General features: G+C 30.3%; 5 protein-coding genes and 3 pseudogenes across 8 annotated transcripts, besides 5 other annotated features; 4 read left to right on the top strand and 4 right to left on the bottom strand.

Moving 5' to 3' along the window:
• Window positions 1-379: 379 nt before the first annotated feature.
• On the bottom strand, window positions 380-594 carry TVAGG3_0695310 (annotated as a pseudogene). The gene has a single exon. A coding segment is annotated over exon 1 (215 nt).
• A 361-nt stretch (window positions 595-955) lies between these two features.
• TVAGG3_0695300 lies at window positions 956-2,301 on the top strand (annotated as a pseudogene). Its single transcript has one exon. A coding segment is annotated over exon 1 (1,346 nt).
• Window positions 2,302-2,451: 150 nt separating this feature from the next.
• Window positions 2,452-7,306: a mobile genetic element.
• TVAGG3_0695290 (uncharacterized protein) lies at window positions 3,264-3,874 on the top strand (the record flags this gene model as incomplete). The annotated part of the gene is made up of 1 exon (XM_051243184.1): window positions 3,264-3,874. A coding segment is annotated over one exon (611 nt), but the record flags the coding sequence as incomplete, so codon positions are not given.
• Window positions 6,917-7,306, top strand: TVAGG3_0695270 (phage tail repeat-like family; the record flags this gene model as incomplete). Its single annotated transcript, XM_051243183.1, has 1 exon — window positions 6,917-7,306. One exon carries the CDS (start codon window positions 6,917-6,919, stop codon window positions 7,304-7,306), a length of 390 nt encoding a protein of 129 aa, XP_051089770.1.
• A 515-nt stretch (window positions 7,307-7,821) lies between these two features.
• Window positions 7,822-8,253, bottom strand: TVAGG3_0695250 (uncharacterized protein; the record flags this gene model as incomplete). The annotated part of the gene is made up of 1 exon (XM_051243182.1): window positions 7,822-8,253. One exon carries the CDS (start codon window positions 8,251-8,253, stop codon window positions 7,822-7,824), a length of 432 nt encoding a protein of 143 aa, XP_051089769.1.
• A 118-nt stretch (window positions 8,254-8,371) lies between these two features.
• Window positions 8,372-9,674: a mobile genetic element.
• Window positions 8,468-9,594, top strand: TVAGG3_0695220 (annotated as a pseudogene). Its single transcript has one exon. A coding segment is annotated over exon 1 (1,127 nt).
• A 1,218-nt stretch (window positions 9,675-10,892) lies between the features above and the next one.
• On the bottom strand, window positions 10,893-12,293 carry TVAGG3_0695200 (DNA/RNA polymerases family; the record flags this gene model as incomplete). Its single annotated transcript, XM_051243181.1, has 1 exon — window positions 10,893-12,293. One exon carries the CDS (start codon window positions 12,291-12,293, stop codon window positions 10,893-10,895), a length of 1,401 nt encoding a protein of 466 aa, XP_051089768.1.
• A 1,448-nt stretch (window positions 12,294-13,741) lies between these two features.
• Window positions 13,742-15,045: a mobile genetic element.
• TVAGG3_0695180 (Mariner transposase) lies at window positions 13,822-14,949 on the bottom strand (the record flags this gene model as incomplete). The annotated part of the gene is made up of 1 exon (XM_051243180.1): window positions 13,822-14,949. One exon carries the CDS (start codon window positions 14,947-14,949, stop codon window positions 13,822-13,824), a length of 1,128 nt encoding a protein of 375 aa, XP_051089767.1.
• A 1,349-nt stretch (window positions 15,046-16,394) lies between the features above and the next one.
• Window positions 16,395-17,025: a mobile genetic element.
• A 741-nt stretch (window positions 17,026-17,766) lies between these two features.
• Window positions 17,767-17,788: a mobile genetic element.
• Window positions 17,789-17,962: the final 174 nt, after the last annotated feature.

Here is a 17,962-nt window from a genome sequence, read left to right as displayed (position 1 = left end):
ATTTATTTCTTCCTCCTCTGTTTCATTTATTTTTAAAATTGGTTTCATTTATTAATAAATAAAATTTAGAATATAAGTGATGAAATATATTTTTTAATTAATATTAAATCAGAAATGGCGGCAGGATTCTTTAAAAAATTATGGGATGGAATTAAGAAAGCTGCGGGTTGGGTTCATAAAAAGATTATTAAACCCATTGCAAACTTTTTGGCACCAGTAGCGAAAACGGCAGGAACTATCATAGGTGGAGTATTAGGTACTAAAGCAGGTAATCCGGTGATGGGAGCACAAGCAGGTAACGCAATTGGTGGAATAGCTGAAGGAATACTTAATAAAATAGGGGTAGATAGTGGAAAAATAAATTATTTTAAAATTATTTTTATCTTAGTATCGGTTGTAGTCTTTGATAAACTTTTTCTCCTTTATTTAAAACTTCTCTTATTGGGGCAGCTTTTGGTGTTATTGATTCAGCAATGTCACTAATTGCTTCTTTATTCTTAAATATCCAATTTGCTCCCTTCTTCAATGTTTCCCAAACTTTACTCGCTCCCTTTTTACTTTATCCCACAGTTTCTTAAATATACCCGCAGCCATAGTTGATTATTTCATTAAAATTAAAAATTCATTTTCATCTTTTAATTTTGATTTTTTATTTATTAATAAATGACGACTAACTATTTGTGCCAAACACTAAACCGATTAATGGAAATGTGTTTCATTCATTCGAAAAGATAAATGAAATATTCGCAAAGAATGACGGTAGAAGATATTATAGAGAACTTGAAAGTTCATGCTATGACTCTGATGCTCCATATTTTGATGATAAACAAACTCATTTAAGAATTACAAATCCGCTCATGATGTGAACCAATTAGGTGACACATATATTAAACGCAAAGTTAAAGCAACTCTAGTTTCAAATAAAGCTTTCACATGTGATGCCGCTTTTAAATGCATGCGTTTATTCGTTGGTTACAAATCATCAAATCAAAGCTTTAAACAATTAGAAGTAGAAACCGAAAGAGGTGATGCCGGTTATCTTCAGATGGATTGCGCCCGTGAATCTTTCGCATTTGCAACATATAAACCAAAATCAGAAAGGAAAGTTAAAAAGTTTGTTCATTCGTTATATAATAATGTTCAAAAATATGATAACTCAGTATGTGGTAAATATATTGACCCTTCAGAAGTTTTCAAGAAAGCAAATGAAGAAGTTGATGTCACTTTTGATATGATTATTCCGGTAAATGATTTGTTAGCATTTCAGGCGTTCGATGATTATCCTAAATCATTTGGTGATATCATTCTTAAATATTATGTTTTCAGGGATACTTTAGTATTTTGTCAGGTTGACCCGTTAAGAGTTGCTGATTTACAAAATTACGTTTATGAAAAGATAACTGATGAAAATTATGAAAAGATTATGAATCATGTTTATAAATATGATCGCAAATTCCAACAAATCGGACTTCCTGCCAAATTAATTACAAGCTTAGCCGCTACATCTGCTGACGCAACAGTTGATGACGTTATTATTTCATGCACAAAGATGGAAGTTTTAGAGGATAAATGCATTACACCAGGATACGGTTTAATTGAAGAATCAGTTAAAGCAATACCACGTTTATTCAGTAAGGAAGATCCATTCATGATTCCAGCTCAACATATTGACGTTCGTTCACTAAATGGAGGTTGCATCACTCCTGAAGGTATTAGCTCAGATTTCTCATACGCTCTTCATAATGTTACAGATGTTGTGTTAACATTTCCGAAGAATGCAATGCAAAGAACGGTTTTAGAAAATCCAATGCTTCGAGGTCTTCAGGTCACTATAGATTCCAGAAACTTCCCCGATCAAGCGATGACCACAGTGGGCGACATATTCTTTACACGTATGCTTCAAGCTTCTGATTTAGATGGAGTGAATGAATGCACAGAAGAATACGAGGACTCATTAACTAGACCACTGAATGAGATGATGGCACGCCATTAGCTAGAACATGGAAAGACCAAACTTCATTCTTATGCACTATTCCAGTTCAACGTGATGGAGCGGGTATATTCTTTGATGGATTAGAAACTTTCAACTCACAAGTTACAGTACAAGTGAAAGCTTATCCAATCATTCAGGGTGAAAATGACACTTACTGTTCAAAGGTGACAAATCCTCCTCAGGTTTGGTTTACTAGGACTACATATTGGACATGGACACCGGATGAAGGTTTGAAATATCATCCAACAGGTACACCACCACAGTATAGAAGTTCATATGATGAAATATTGATGAATAGAAATGTTTAAAATTATAAATTTATTTTTGATTAAATGGATTTAAATTCATCCACCCCTTATGAAGAATTAGCAGGAGTATATAATACATACGTAGATGATATGATTAATGAAGCATTGAGTGATAATAGAAATGCTCTATCTAAGGAAAAATTAATGAAAATTCCATATTCTGAATGTTACTTAAATTCAATCACTGCAGCAATTGGTAAACAAATAAAGGTAAAACATTAACGATATTAAAACAAATTATCATTATTGCTAACACTTCCCCCTATTCACATGTGTTAATTTATATCAACCGTTCAGGTTCACCTTCAGATGATACATTTGAATCTTTAAAGCATTTAATCAAAATTCCAATTATTTATTTATCACAAGAAGAAGCAGAAGATTATTTAAAAAACTTTTTAATGTATAAAGAATTATATAATACAATCAAGAAGCAAGGATTAGAGGATAAAATTATTGATAAACAACGGGATGAATTATTTGAAACACTTTCTATTTCAAATTTTGATAGAGAATTTTTGCATTCACTCATTTTTCTAGATGATGCAGTGAAATCAAAACTAATAACAAATGAGAAATCATATTTTAATCAGTTATTAACTCAATGTCGACACATTCAGTGTTCATTCTTTATGGCTGTTCAATACTTCAAAGCATTAAGCACAAACATTAAATCAAATCTATCAACTTTTCATTTTCAGTGGGTTTAGTCGTCAACAGTTGAACGTTATGCTTTATCAAGTGAATTTACCAATGAGCATTAATGAACTTTACACACAATATCAGCAATTAGGTGAACATGGAAAAATAATAGTTGATTTAAATAAAGGAGTGTTAAATTTGATTAACTTTTTATAATTAATTTTTATTTTTTATTTATAATTAAACATGACAGAAATAGCAAATCTTCTACAGGTTCCATTAAAACAAGGACAAACAAAAAGGGTGCATATAATAGAACTATGAAAGTTCCTGATGGAATGAAAGAATTAGTTCATATTGTTGCTGGTCTTCAAAAAGATGTTAAACAAATGAGAAACGTTTTAACATTACCAGAAGCTCAAGCATATGCCAAACGTCAAGGTCCAAATTGGGAAGCACACGAAGCAGACATTACGGGTCCAAATGGAAAACCTGATGGTATAAATGAAGTTTTCGTTACTGATGGTCAAGGTAATATTAAAGTCATAAATGGTTACAAATTAACTATAACTGATTATCCTAAACGTAAAGCATATAATGAACGTTATCCTATGCAATTTGATGAAAATGGAAAAGCTGTTAAACAATACATTGGAGAAGGTGAAAATGGTCCAATTAATTCATACCGTCATAATCCATATTCTTATTTCAATGAAGAATTAAATGCTATTGAAGAGGGACCGGATGGATTACCACGATATTCTAACCAGTTTGATGGTCAATATGCAAATATTAGACCTGAAATTTCAGCTAAGAAATTCTTTAAAGTTGCTTTATTCGATCCAGTTTTCGCAAATGTTAAAGATGAACTTAAACAGCAATTCCAACCAATTATAGTAGCAAGAATTGCATCAGGTGCTTTATCTCAAGCATTCAAAGATTTAATTAAGAAACCATTATATCAGCAACGGGGTTTAACTTATGATTTAGTTAAGGAATCAGATAAAAGAAAATTTGAGAAATCAGATGATTATAAGAATGCAATTAATGAATATATTAGGTCTATTAATTACATGAAACAGCTAAAAATCAACTTCATGAACAAATACAGGGAATAATAGATTCAAAAGTTCCAGCAAAATAAAAGTTTAAATATATTTTTTTATTCGAATATAAATGAGAAGACGTTTCACTAGTCAAAAGAACACTAACGCAAAAGCAGAGATTACGGTTGGTTATAACGTAAATGATGATAAATCACGAATTATTCAAAATGTTAAAGTTAATGTTAGCCCGAATTAACAAGGTCAGCAACTCAACCAAATTTATTAACTCGTGACTTACCGAAGAATGAGGAGAATGAAGAAAACCATGAGAATGGAGACCCAATCATTTTATCTGAACCCGGTAAAGAACCTGTTGAAATTCCCACTTATCCAACATACCCCCACCTCTTTCATCAAACATCGAGAACCCATATAAAATAGACATTAATTCTGAATTAATGAAAATTTACCGTGATATAATAATTAATAATTATGATTCAATAATAAATTTAATTGACCAATCCGGTTTAATTATTTTACCTTATGAATCATTAATTCACATTATCGCCATTCTTTGTGATGTTCAAGATTCAGACGTTAAGATTCAATTTTTCATAGATGATGAGGTTTCATGCTGCGGAACAGTTGCAAAAATAAATCCTATAAAGGATATTAGCACAATTAAGATATCAAAGAACGGAACAACAACTGAACTTCATTTAACATATAATGATATTTATAATAAAATAGTTGATGAATATAAAATATCACTTGAAAAATTCTTTGTTAAGGCTATTTAATATTCAAGCATTAACATTATCGAATAATAATCCTTTGAATCATAATCAATAATAATTGACCTTTCACCAGTTTCTATCGTTTGTTTTATTTCTTTTTGTTCCCCACTATCCGGATCGGTCATTGTAATTGTTTTTGTTATAGTATCAGCTTTATCTTTAACTTCAATCTTTTTTCCATCGGGATATTTAAACCAAAATTCCAAAAATTCGATATTGTCAATCTGTTCATATTTTAATCTATCAATTACATTTTTAATACCATCTGAAAATCTTATGAAATGGTCATTATATGGGTTTGATTGAACTAAATTTGAATGAAGTGAAATATAACCTGTTGATGAATATGACACTGACTCATATTTTCTGAAAACACTAAAATTTATAACATGAATGAATTTCTTATTCGTTGAATTTATGAATTCTTGAGGTAATCTTATTCTAGTTTTATTTATCACTGGAAAATAACGCTTTACCATATTTTTAATCGTAATAAAAATGTCAATTATCAATATTATTTCGAATAATAATGTGTGAATTAAATTTAACAGTTAGCGGAATTTATAATGTTACTCTCGTTTCTGTGAGTGGTAAATTTAATCCCATTCTTTTAGACCCTTCAGATTATATATCATTTATTAAAGATGACCTTGAAAAAACGTATGATATGTATATAAATAATGTGATAGCGAAATGGGATATTAACATGATTTTAAGTTATTTAAATGAATCATTTATCGTATGGTATGAAGAAAATTTTAAATCAAAACCTGATAAACTTTTTGAACTTGATGAAATAAATAACCTTATTAAATTCCGCTGAAAATTAAATTTTGTACTCCTCATCTTCGTTCATTGTTGGGGATATTAAATTTTGAAAAAGATGTTGGGGATGTTTTGTATTCTGACACTGGTTCCAATTTCATTTTAATCAAATGTGATAAAGTTAATACCCCAATGAGATTTTCACATCAAACATTAGACCCTAACTCTTACCCATCAATACAAAACATTTTATCCATCAACTTAAACACATTTTCTTTATCATATCCGTTTCAATTATCCGGGAATTCATTTATTCTTCATTCAAAAGATTTATCAAATATTAAATTTAGAATAACTGACCTATTTGATTGTGATTTAGAATTTATGAATGAAATATTATGGCAATTTCAAATAGAGAAAATAGCTGATGAGATAACGGATTAAATATTTATTTTTAAATCGTAATAAATGATTAAACAACAGCAACCACAACTTAAGGCGCAAAGCGCCCAGGTCCTTCAGACCATTACATACGCCATATATGCATATAATTCAAAGACGGCAGAACAAACGCAAAGGTTGAAATATGGAGATTTGGAGATAGTATTGAAAAATGACCATTTCGAATTCGTTTGCAAAGGTGGTGCAGTGATATCAAATATAAAAGAAATTTTATTTATGAATTCAAAAATTAAAGGAATAACGGATGATATAACATCAATTCCACCAGAAGAACAGAGATATTACGCATTAAATGCATTTCCTAAAGTTTTGAAGATTGGAAGATTTAATTTAAATGAGGAATTCATAGAAGGTTTCCTAAACGACATAATGAAGAAGGTGGATAAGGAATATGTGGATAGTGAGTTAATGAAGAAGGCAAATTTGGTTTATGTTGATGAAAAAGATAATGAAATTAAAGAAAGGGTTGAATGGTATCATGAATGGACATCGGAGACTTTTAAAGTTAAAGCTGATACAGGATGGGTTTCAGGATGTTTAGACCTTAAAGCAGATAAAACTTATGTTAACGATGAGTTAGAGAAGAAGGCGGATAAGGAATGGACATTTGAGACTTTTAAAGTTAAAGCTGATACAGGATGGGTTTCAGGATGTTTAGACCTTAAAGCAGATAAAACTTATGTTAACGATGAGTTAGAGAAGAAGGCGGATAAGGAATGGACATTTGAGACTTTTAAAGTTAAAGCTGATACAGGATGGGTTTCAGGATGTTTAGACCTTAAAGCAGATAAAACTTATGTTGATGAAAATTATGCAAAGAAGTCGGAAGTAAATGATGTGATTACAAGCATGAAAAATGAAATACTTCAAACATTATATCCTGTTGGTTCTATTTATACGTCAATGAACTCAACAAATCCAGCAACAGTTTTAGGTTTTGGTACGTGGAAGCAGATGGTAGATAAATTCTTATACTGTGCTAGATATTCAAAGCAAACAGGAGGTTCGAAGAAAATTAAAGAAGCAAACCTTCCACCGCACACTCATACAGGAACTACAAACTTTTCTGGTGACCATAGCCACTCATTAAGAGACCACCCATTATACAACTCAGAGTATGAAGCTGGTTATGATGTTTTATCTCCAGCTTATAACGATTCAACAAAAAAGACTTTTCGACAAACTGAACCAGGAGGAAATCATGTCCATACTTTCACAACAAATCCAACGGGTTTGGGTAAAGATTACATGCCACCATTTGTGACTATATTTGCATGGTACCGCGTTCATTGAACGCTCAATGTTTGTGAAACAAACTTTAGAACGGACTGAAAGTCCTGAGCTCCAAAAGAGTGAACGGCATAATTTAAATTTTTATTTTAGTATAAATGAAGATTCTACCATATGGTGTTATTGGAAGAGATAAAGATGGAAACCCAATATTTGATCCAAAGTTAAAATTAAAGTTACTGACAAGACAACAACTCACATGGTAACATGGTAGCACTGAAAAAATTAAATTTGGATTGAGTTTAAAAATTCATCTTTATTAAATTCATCTCTTCCAATCAATTTATTTATTCTATTAAATTCTTTTATTTTTGCTTCACTCAGTTTAAGGATTGAACGGTAAGTTTCTAATTTTTCGATTATTTCTTTCCTCTCTTTATCGTTTTCAACCCCACCACATTGCGGCTTCTTTTTGTAATAGCATATTTTTGATTTAATTCTGTTTAGTTTCTTTTTATATTCATTGTCTGGACTCTTGGATGCTTTGTTGTCACTCATTTCTTACGAAATAAAAAAAATTAAATATTATTTAAATATAATGGAGTAATAAAATAAATTGGAATTTCTATTAATTTATTGTTAACCTCAACTAATGCATTGCCGTTAATATATCTAACAAATTCAGCTATTGTGTCAAATCTTCGTCTTCTTTTTGTCATTGATTTATTAGTTTTTCCATAATCGAGATGAATCAAAACTTTATCCCCTTGTTTAAAATTCATGAGCCCTGAATTAATTTGTTCACGTTTAACATCATTCAACCTTTCCATTTGCTTTCTAATATATTCCCATTCTTTTGAAATATCATTTTTCATTTCCACTGGTTTCATGTTTATAGTTCTATGCCATGTATTATTGTAATAATATACTAACTGCTGTATGATGGAGTCATGATTTCCATCCCAGTATATCTGACCGTTAACCCCTAACGCATCTCTAAGAGTTCTCATTACCGCATCAACTATTTTATTATGAAACGTATATGGAGAGGATGAAAAGTAAAAATTAATTTGTGGGAAATAATGAGCCATAGCTGCCTGAAATCCTTTATCACCATCACCCCTTATATAGGGTGTCCAAAGGTGCGTTTAGCACAGCGCTCTATATGAGACTATTAAAGGAGATATATGCTGATTATAAATATATAATAAAAAATATGAATATATGTATATGATGAGTATGTTGTATTTTGGCGCCATGCCGGGATATAAAATGAATTTTGAGACAAGAGGCGGTTTCGCGGGAAATTTTGGCGGGATTTTTTTCATTTTTTTAATGAATCATAAAGAAAACATCCTCGCTCTTGCAAAAAAATGCAAAGACTGTAAAAAAATCTACGAGACATTGGTAAAATGCTTCGGTATGGATGCTCCTAGCTATTCCACTGTAACGTATCATGTTAGGATGTATCACTTCATGAACAAAAAGCGCCCATCATAAAAAATTGACAAAAAATCGCCGGATCAAAGAAAAATCAAAGCAATTCTTCAAGCGCTAGATGAAGACCCAAGAGCATCACTCAGAAGGATAGAGGAGATGACAAAGATACCACGTACAACAGTCAGTTATTATCTGCACAATTATTTGAACTACAAACTAGCGTATACACGTTGGGTTCCGCACAACCTTAATTCAGTTCAAAAAAAATCTAGAGTCCAATCTTCGAAAGAGCTCCTCTCTATATTGCGTGCGTATCAATCCAAGAAGTTTCGCTTTTTAGTAACAGGGGACGAGTCTTGGTTTCAATATGCAACAGAAGCCAAAATCATGTGGATCCCGAAGGATGAAAATCCGCAAACATTCCGAAGAAAAAAATTGACACACCAATGATGATGTTGTCGGTTTTTTGGGGCGTGAATGGCATCATCGCAATTGATATTCTTCAAAAACCTAATACGATGAATGCTCAGTATCTAATTGACAATGTTCTTACTCAAATTATCAATTCTGATGAGTTTTGAGAAATCCAAACAACAAAAACAAAAGTTTGCAATTCATTTTGATAATTCAAGAGTTCACAAAAGTCATAAGGTAATGAATTACTTGGTGGAAACAATGTCAAAGTTGTTCCAAACCCAATTTATTCACCTGATATTGCACCCTCTGACTTTTATTTATTCGGCACGCTAAAAAAGAGAGCTGAAGGACGCGAATTCGCGAGTCCAGATGATCTTGAAAATTTTGTAAGAGAGCAATTTGAGCAATTTTCTCATGATGATTTAAAGCGTGTCTTTCAAGCCTGGATCGATCGCTGCAAACGCGTGATTGAATCCAATGGTGATTATATTTAAATAAACTTTATATATATGTAACTTGTTTATTTCTATTCGCAGTATTCAGGTTTGTGCTAAACACACCTTTGGACACCCTATATTATCTACTCTTTCATGATCTAGTAAGTATTGAATAGCTCTTCTTGTTTCCTGTTCTGTTTTCCCTTTCACCGGAATGCAATATAAATATCTAGTGTTAATGTTAATGGCGAATAAATAAGTAACGTTTCCTTTTGAATATTCTAAATGATCGATTTCGTATGAATATGGATATGGTGCAAATGAAGGGCGACTAAATTTTTCCTTTAACGGTTGAATTTTTGGGTCGGTTGGTTTATTTAATATCTTGAAATCCTTTTTAAAATCTTTTTGCTTCTTTAATGTTTGAAATGGATATAATAAAGTGAATGATGAAGGATTAACTGAAGGAGGAGGTACTACCGTTGGAGGTTTTGGTATTGTAAGTGATTTAATTTTATCTGCTTTGATTTTGGATGATGAAGTTTTGGATTTCATTCCCCCCTTCATTAATTCTGGATGTATTCTATTCATTTGTTTTAAATATGCTGTATATAAAGGTTTGATATACTTTCCCGCTTCGAGTTTATGATGAAGGATGAATTCCAAAAGTTGATCTTCATTTAAAAGTCGGGCTGAATATGGTTTAACTAATGAATCATAAATTAAAGCTTGTGCTTCATTTATGGTCTGAAGGGCCCGGGCGTTTTGCACCTTTAGCTGTTGAACATTTGCTACTTTCTCTTTTGGTGTTGTTTTCGGCTTTTTCTTCTTTTGTTTTTGTTCCTTTGGCTTTTGCGGCTCAGGATTATATAATTTATATAATTCATCAATATCTTCTTCTGTTAATACTTTATTTTTGAAATCTTTCAACTGTTTAAGTTGTGATTTAGTTTTTCCCTTTGTATATTCATTATTTTTAATTTTGTCTTTAATTTTAGAAATTATTTTATCATGATATTTCAAAATTTCATTTTTATAATACCGATAATAATAACCCATATCATCACCCGTTATATTGTTATTATGTTTTTGGAGATATGATTTTAATTCATAATAATTAAGAAAATTTTGATAAAATACTAAATCATCAATTAAATTTTCTAAATCTGCATTATCCATTTATATAAAAATAAAATAAATGTTTTAAGGGTGCCCACCTCTTTGAATCATAGTATCAAAACCATTATTTACATATTGAATCACATTATTAACGGTTCCTTTTGTCTCTTCTGTAGCATTTTATTAAAAATAAAATTTTAAATTCATGACTCAACCCCTACGTTTTTTAAATTATATTAAATAAATGGCATACAACATCCATTTTCACAACATACAGCCTTAGTGTGTGCTCCTGTTAATGCAGTCTTACCGATTGTTAAGCGAGTCATTGACCCGTTTTTAAGTTGTAAATTAATATTCTGACCATCGAAAATAACTTTATCATTTATTATATCCAAATAATTTTTAGGTGTTAATTGTTTATTTTGTCGTAAACTAACACCTTTCATTTTTTGTGCAATCTTTTTAAAATCACTTCCATCAATTGAGCCGTTGAATGATGTATAACACTTAGGGCATAACGCCACCATGTTATCACCTTGTTTCTCAATTGCTAAACCCAATAACTTCTTCTCATGTGCTTTTTCTTCAGCTTTATTCTTTAATTTTTGTTTAAATTTCTCATCAAAACAAAAGAAATCAAAAGGTGCGAATTTGAAAATGTTTTTATCATAAAATTGTTTATCGGTTACAATCGCTTGAAATGCTTGAGTGTTAGGAAGATTTGGATCGCCAGCAATAGCCCAATAAGATGAATCAGTATCACCTTCAATGAAATGAAAACGATTAACATTCATGCATTTATACATAAAATCATAAATGAAAACCAAATACCAGTATTTTGCGTTATCTAAAGTGAAGAATGCCTCTTGTAAACATGTATCACATCTATAAAATCTATCTTTAAGCATCACTTGATATGTATCTTCACCTATTTCTCTTATGTTTTTAAACTTATTTGACATACATGCAACGCGTGCCTTCTGTGCATTCATTATTTTAGTCTTTGTGTAATTTTGTGTATTCATTGCATCGTAACCATATGATCCATTAAGCGAAATCTTGCAAAATAAACTTTTTCCTTTATTTCCTTCTAATTCAGCCTTTTGTCTTTCGTTCATAAATTCGTTCGCAAATTCATTAAAACAAGTGTTTTTAGTAAATGTTAAAATTGATTGAATATCATCGATGATAAAATGAAATCTGTCTATTAGATACCAAAGATAATAAGAAGAAAATGGTTGATATTGGTTGTGTGTTGATGCTAACTGAGTTAATTTCCTCTGTTTCTGGTCAACTGGTAGATTGTTTGATTTCATGTAATTATACATAAAACTGCCAATTGTTTTTTCATCTGTGATAATATCTAAGTTTCTTATTATCGGTAAAAAGTTTATGTAATCATTAATGTATTTTTCATCAATGTGACCCTTTACTTCAGCCACGAATAAAGTATTTTTCTTTCTAATAATTCCCAGCGCTTTTGCTTTCTTTGTTGCTGTATCACAAATGATAACACCATTCAATCTTCCCGGCATATACATTTTATGGTCAGTATATTGAATGAAATCATGAGGATTAGATGAAAATGATGAAGGATATAATGAATTAAAATCAACACCAACGAAATGCGTCATAATGTTGGTGGTGTCCTCATTTGATACAGTTTTAGTTTCTGGACTATATGAAAGTTTATTAATGTGTGTGATTCCTTTAAGATTTACTCTATGTTGAACATTTGATAGACCACCAGTAATTCCATTACGGAGAATGTGATAAGCTTCAACTGAATCTAAAGTCATTGGTAAATTATTTTTTAATGCATAATTTCTTAAATTGATTCTTAAACGTTGAACATCTTCATCTTTATTTGATTTTACGACATTACAATAACAACACATTAACTGACAATTTTCTTTGGTATGTGGTTTTTCATTATCGATTCTATCTAATGTTGGTTTATTTGCATATGTAAACGCTTTACCACACATTTTGCATTTAGATGAAAGGATTAAATCGTGATAGTATTGAAAATCATCCATTGAAACATTATTTTTTAGTATCCCTTTCTGCTTTTTCATCTTGTTTCTTATATGATTCAATTTTATATTTCCAATACTTTTTCGTTAATTCAAAACTTGATTCTATCTCTTCCTCAGGATATTTTTCATTAGGATTAAAGTCTTTATATGCTAAAGCGTAACGAATCATTGAAGCATTCGATGATAAAGAAAGATTATGAAGTGTGTCAATTTTAAACAAATGTTTCTTCAATAATTTTATCAATTGGGTCAATCATAATTTCAACATCTTTATTGCAATAATGAATAAAATATTCTAATCTATTTTTAAAATTTTTAGCATCATTGAGATATATTTGATAATCACTATCTGATATAGTTTCTTGGGTTAATGCTGAATAAAATGAATCTTTCGTGAATGGTTCCTCTTTATCTAATTCTTCTTCGTAATTTTCCCACGTGATGAATTGATAAGGGAAAAAGGATTTAACACGTGATTTATTGTTTCCGAAATCTTGAGTGAATTGGTCTAATGTCCCACCCGCTATATAATTTCTGATGTCAATAAATCTCAATTCATATGGAACGTTTGTTTTCTTTACAATGATTTGCTTAAATTGTGAAGATGAACCCAGCATTGATTTTATTTTCCATTTTGCAGTGTTTAAATCACGAAGAATTAAATTTAAATCAAACTTTCCCGAATTAAAACCTATGATATTCACTTTATTGAATTCCTCATCTAGAAGTTCTTTAAATGCTTCCTTCTGTTTTTCATTTAATGTATGGGACAAAGTCCCCGCCGTTTGCGACTTCAATAATTCATTGTATTGACTCATATTTGATTCAACAACTAATGAACAGGTTGAAAATAAAAACTCAATCCAATCAGAAATAAAAGAATCACTCGAAGTTAAGCAAAAATTCCTCGTATATGTTTTATCGTTTAATTTAACCGTTGATGATACCATGAATGGTTTTAAGTAAGCGTTCAAAGTTGCACACTCAGAAAGTTGTAATTCTTCTTTAGTCTCTAATGTTTCAAAGTCAAAAGTAATATAATATAGGGTGTCCAAAGGTGTGTTTAGCACAAACCTGAATACTGCGAATAGAAATAAACAAGTTACATATATATAAAGTTTATTTAAATATAATCACCATTGGATTCAATCACGCGTTTGCAGCGATCGATCCAGGCTTGAAAGACACGCTTTAAATCATCATGAGAAAATTGCTCAAATTGCTCTCTTACAAAATTTTCAAGATCATCTGGACTCGCGAATTCGCGTCCTTCAGCTCTCTTTTTTAGCGTGCCGAATAAATAAAAGTCAGAGGGTGCAATATCAGGTGAATAAATTGGGTTTGGAACAACTTTGACATTGTTTTCCACCAAGTAATTCATTACCTTATGACTTTTGTGAACTCTTGAATTATCAAAATGAATTGCAAACTTTTGTTTTTGTTGTTTGGATTTCTCAAACTCATCAGAATTGATAATTTGAGTAAGAACATTGTCAATTAGATACTGAGCATTCATCGTATTAGGTTTTTGAAGAATATCAATTGCGATGATGCCATTCACGCCCCAAAAAACCGACAACATCATCATTGGTGTGTCAATTTTTTTCTTCGGGAATGTTTGCGGATTTTCATCCTTCGGGATCCACATGATTTTGGCTTCTGTTGCATATTGAAACCAAGACTCGTCCCCTGTTACTAAAAAGCGAAACTTCTTGGATTGATACGCACGCAATATAGAGAGGAGCTCTTTCGAAGATTGGACTCTAGATTTTTTTTGAACTGAATTAAGGTTGTGCGGAACCCAACGTGTATACGCTAGTTTGTAGTTCAAATAATTGTGCAGATAATAACTGACTGTTGTACGTGGTATCTTTGTCATCTCCTCTATCCTTCTGAGTGATGCTCTTGGGTCTTCATCTAGCGCTTGAAGAATTGCTTTGATTTTTCTTTGATCCGGCGATTTTTTGTCAATTTTTATGATGGGCGCCTTTTTGTTCATGAAGTGATACATCCTAACATGATACGTTACAGTGGAATAGCTAGGAGCATCCATACCGAAGCATTTTACCAATGTCTCGTAGATTTTTTTACAGTCTTTGCATTTTTTTGCAAGAGCGAGGATGTTTTCTTTATGATTCATTAAAAAAATGAAAAAAATCCCGCCAAAATTTCCCGCGAAACCGCCTCTTGTCTCAAAATTCATTTTATATCCCGGCATGGCGCCAAAATACAACATACTCATCATATACATATATTCATATTTTTTATTATATATTTATAATCAGCATATATCTCCTTTAATAGTCTCATATAGAGCGCTGTGCTAAACGCACCTTTGGACACCCTATATCTTGTCGGTTTATAATATTTCTGCAAATTGTGAGCTAATAACCACTGATATATCTTCTGTTTCGTAATATGTGGTGCATATGGTTGCTGTGTCTTTTGCAATTGAACGTCTTGAATTAATCTTCCATTATTTTCTTTACATTTCTCACAATGCTTTAAAAATCTTCTTTGGTTTTTCCTTTCTGGATCATCACGGATAGAATAAACTTCTTCTTTACAATATGGACAAACTTTATAGCCGGTGAGTGCTTCAACGTCTGTTATTCTGTCAGCGTGAAGTTTTCCACATGGACTCTGTGTTAATAAAATATTTACTGTTTCAAATTCTGGATCTATCATTATTGATTCCACTAATGGAAAGTCTACCTTATTTATGTCCACGTCTTCTGGTTGAGGATCACAATAATAGAAATCAATATTAACATTTAACATTCTCGCTAATCTCTCACTTTCTGATGAAATGTCAAACCCTTCATATGCATCTATTGCTTCATTTAAATAGCTTCTACGAGTTTTAGGATTAGCACCATCAGGAATGTTATAGAAGCGTTTAAATAACCTTCTACCTTCTGCTCTAATTTGATTATCATTCATTTTAGCTGTTCCGTTTTTGTTCATTTATGTAAGAATAAAAAATTAAAAAATAAATAAAAATAAAGTTTATTTTTTAAAGCCCATAAAATGAATTAAGAACACATAAATTTTTATCATCTGCGACGTGACGAATACATTTTAATTTACTCAAGAATGTGTACCCTGATACATTAAATCTAATTCCTGTCTTATTTAATTTCACAACTTTGAAAAGGAATGTATGAATAGCTATAAAATGATGAGAAGATGTTTTATGGGTTGCTTCCATTTTTTCTGAAATAAATGAATAAATATAATGCTTATACGTTTTCATATCTTTTATATTCTTAATAACGAATGGTATAGACCTTTCAACTTCGTCTTCCTTTGGTGCTGTTCTTTCATATGAAACATTATTAGTATCTTCAATAATGAAACCACAATCACACAAAATTTTATAGGTTCCAATGGTTTCTTTTGATATTTTATCTAATAAATCAAAAACTTTATCAACACCCGTGCATTTATTTAAATAATAATTTGTGTAAATATCATGATCTTCTTTCTTAATCGTATTAGTTGCATATGTCACGTTTTTTAGTGCTTTTTTGAATTTTTTGGAATCTAAAGGTGGTGAAAGTAGGATACAGGGGTATTCTTCATTATCAATAAATTGTAACTTATGTTTACGAATAAATTTAGTACCTTCTTCTGAAAGTGTTTCGTCTATTTCACCATCTAATAAATTTTGTGTTGATTCTGAGACATAATTTTTATATCTTTCTTCATGAGATTTCTGAACTTCTGATTCTGAAGCTGGGATATTCATTAAACCCTCTACTTCATTTTCATTATATTTTTCAACTTCTCTTAATTCCTTAATTTTTTCATCTATTTCATCTCTTATTTTTTTCAGTCTTTCAATTTCATCGTATTCATCATCTTTAATTCGTTCTTCATAATATTTGGGGAAAACATCAGGTTCTTTAGGTTTTTCTTCTTCAGATGTGGGATATAAGAAATTTATAACATCATCTTTATTCATTTTTCCATCATAATCTAAATCATTTAATAACTCAGCAAATTTTTGACAATTTCTTAAATAATATTTATCAACTTCATAACCCACCTCCTCTAATATATCCTTTATTTCCTCGTTTGTGAATCCTAATTTTTTAACGTTGTTAGTTTTGACGCTCATTTCATACAAAATAAAAAAATAAAATAATAAACATAACTAAGTTTTAATTTTTCGTAAGAAGTTTATTTTTTAAAATTTTTTATTTTTTTTATTTCATTATGGTAGTGAATCTTTTATTCATGAAAATAATTATTTCTAATTTCTTTTACTCTCTCGTACATACTAGATTTAAAGAATTCAGAACATTTCCCATAATCTCCTAAATGTTTTCTTATCCCTAACGTGTGCCAGTTATTATATGAAACTGAATAAACTTTATCTTTATCTTTACACCTTTCATCACTTCCAATATATTTATATCTCAGTTTTGATTTAGCATTTTCATATTCATTAGCGTTTAATAATTCACAGTCTTCCTTTTTAAATTGATGTTTAAGATATTCAGGATTTAATACTCTACGTTTATATGCTCCTAACTTAGTTCTAAAGGTTTTTCTACAAAATTTAGGAATTCCATCCTCTTTAATGTCATCAATGATTTCCATTTCATTATTTTCAATTTCTTCTTCTCGTTTATGAGGTCTTTGATTATGACTCCATTGATTCCATGAAATTAAATATTCTTTATCATTATATTTATACCTCATTAGCTTATTTTGGCTTTCATATTCATTTAATAATTCACAATCTTCATTTTTAAATTGAAGTTTAACCCATTCAGGATTTAAACAATGTTTAATTAATCGCGGAATATCTGACATCATCTATATATAGCTTCTTTTATAAAAGATAAAAAAATAAATTATTTTAAAATTAATGTTAATTTTTTTAATGATTTATAAATAAATATATTTTAATGCATCGTCTATATATAGATGTAACAAAAAAAGTCACTAAACCCGTCATATCCTACTACTGAGGTTGAATTCAAAAGTAATTTTGTAAATTTGGTAAATTAGATTTGTTGTTGAATATTAATACATTTCATTAAAAGTAGTAGATTCAGGGTATAGTAAACTCAAAATTCTAGAGTTTTGAGAGTGCCAATAAACTCTATAGGCCTATATATATCTATATTTTAAAGGAGAGGTTACGCCATAATATTTGATATTATAAATTATTAATTCAAAATAAAAGTAGAAAATGAAACTAATTTTATTCTAACCTATATAAATATATCAATAATCTAAAATGATTATAG

This window comes from Trichomonas vaginalis, chromosome III (assembly GCF_026262505.1).
Source record: "Trichomonas vaginalis G3 chromosome III, whole genome shotgun sequence".
Classification (NCBI taxonomy): Eukaryota; Parabasalia; order Trichomonadida; family Trichomonadidae; genus Trichomonas; species Trichomonas vaginalis.
The sequence above is the reverse complement of the archived record's forward strand: the minus strand, read 5'-3'. Positions and strand labels throughout refer to the sequence as shown.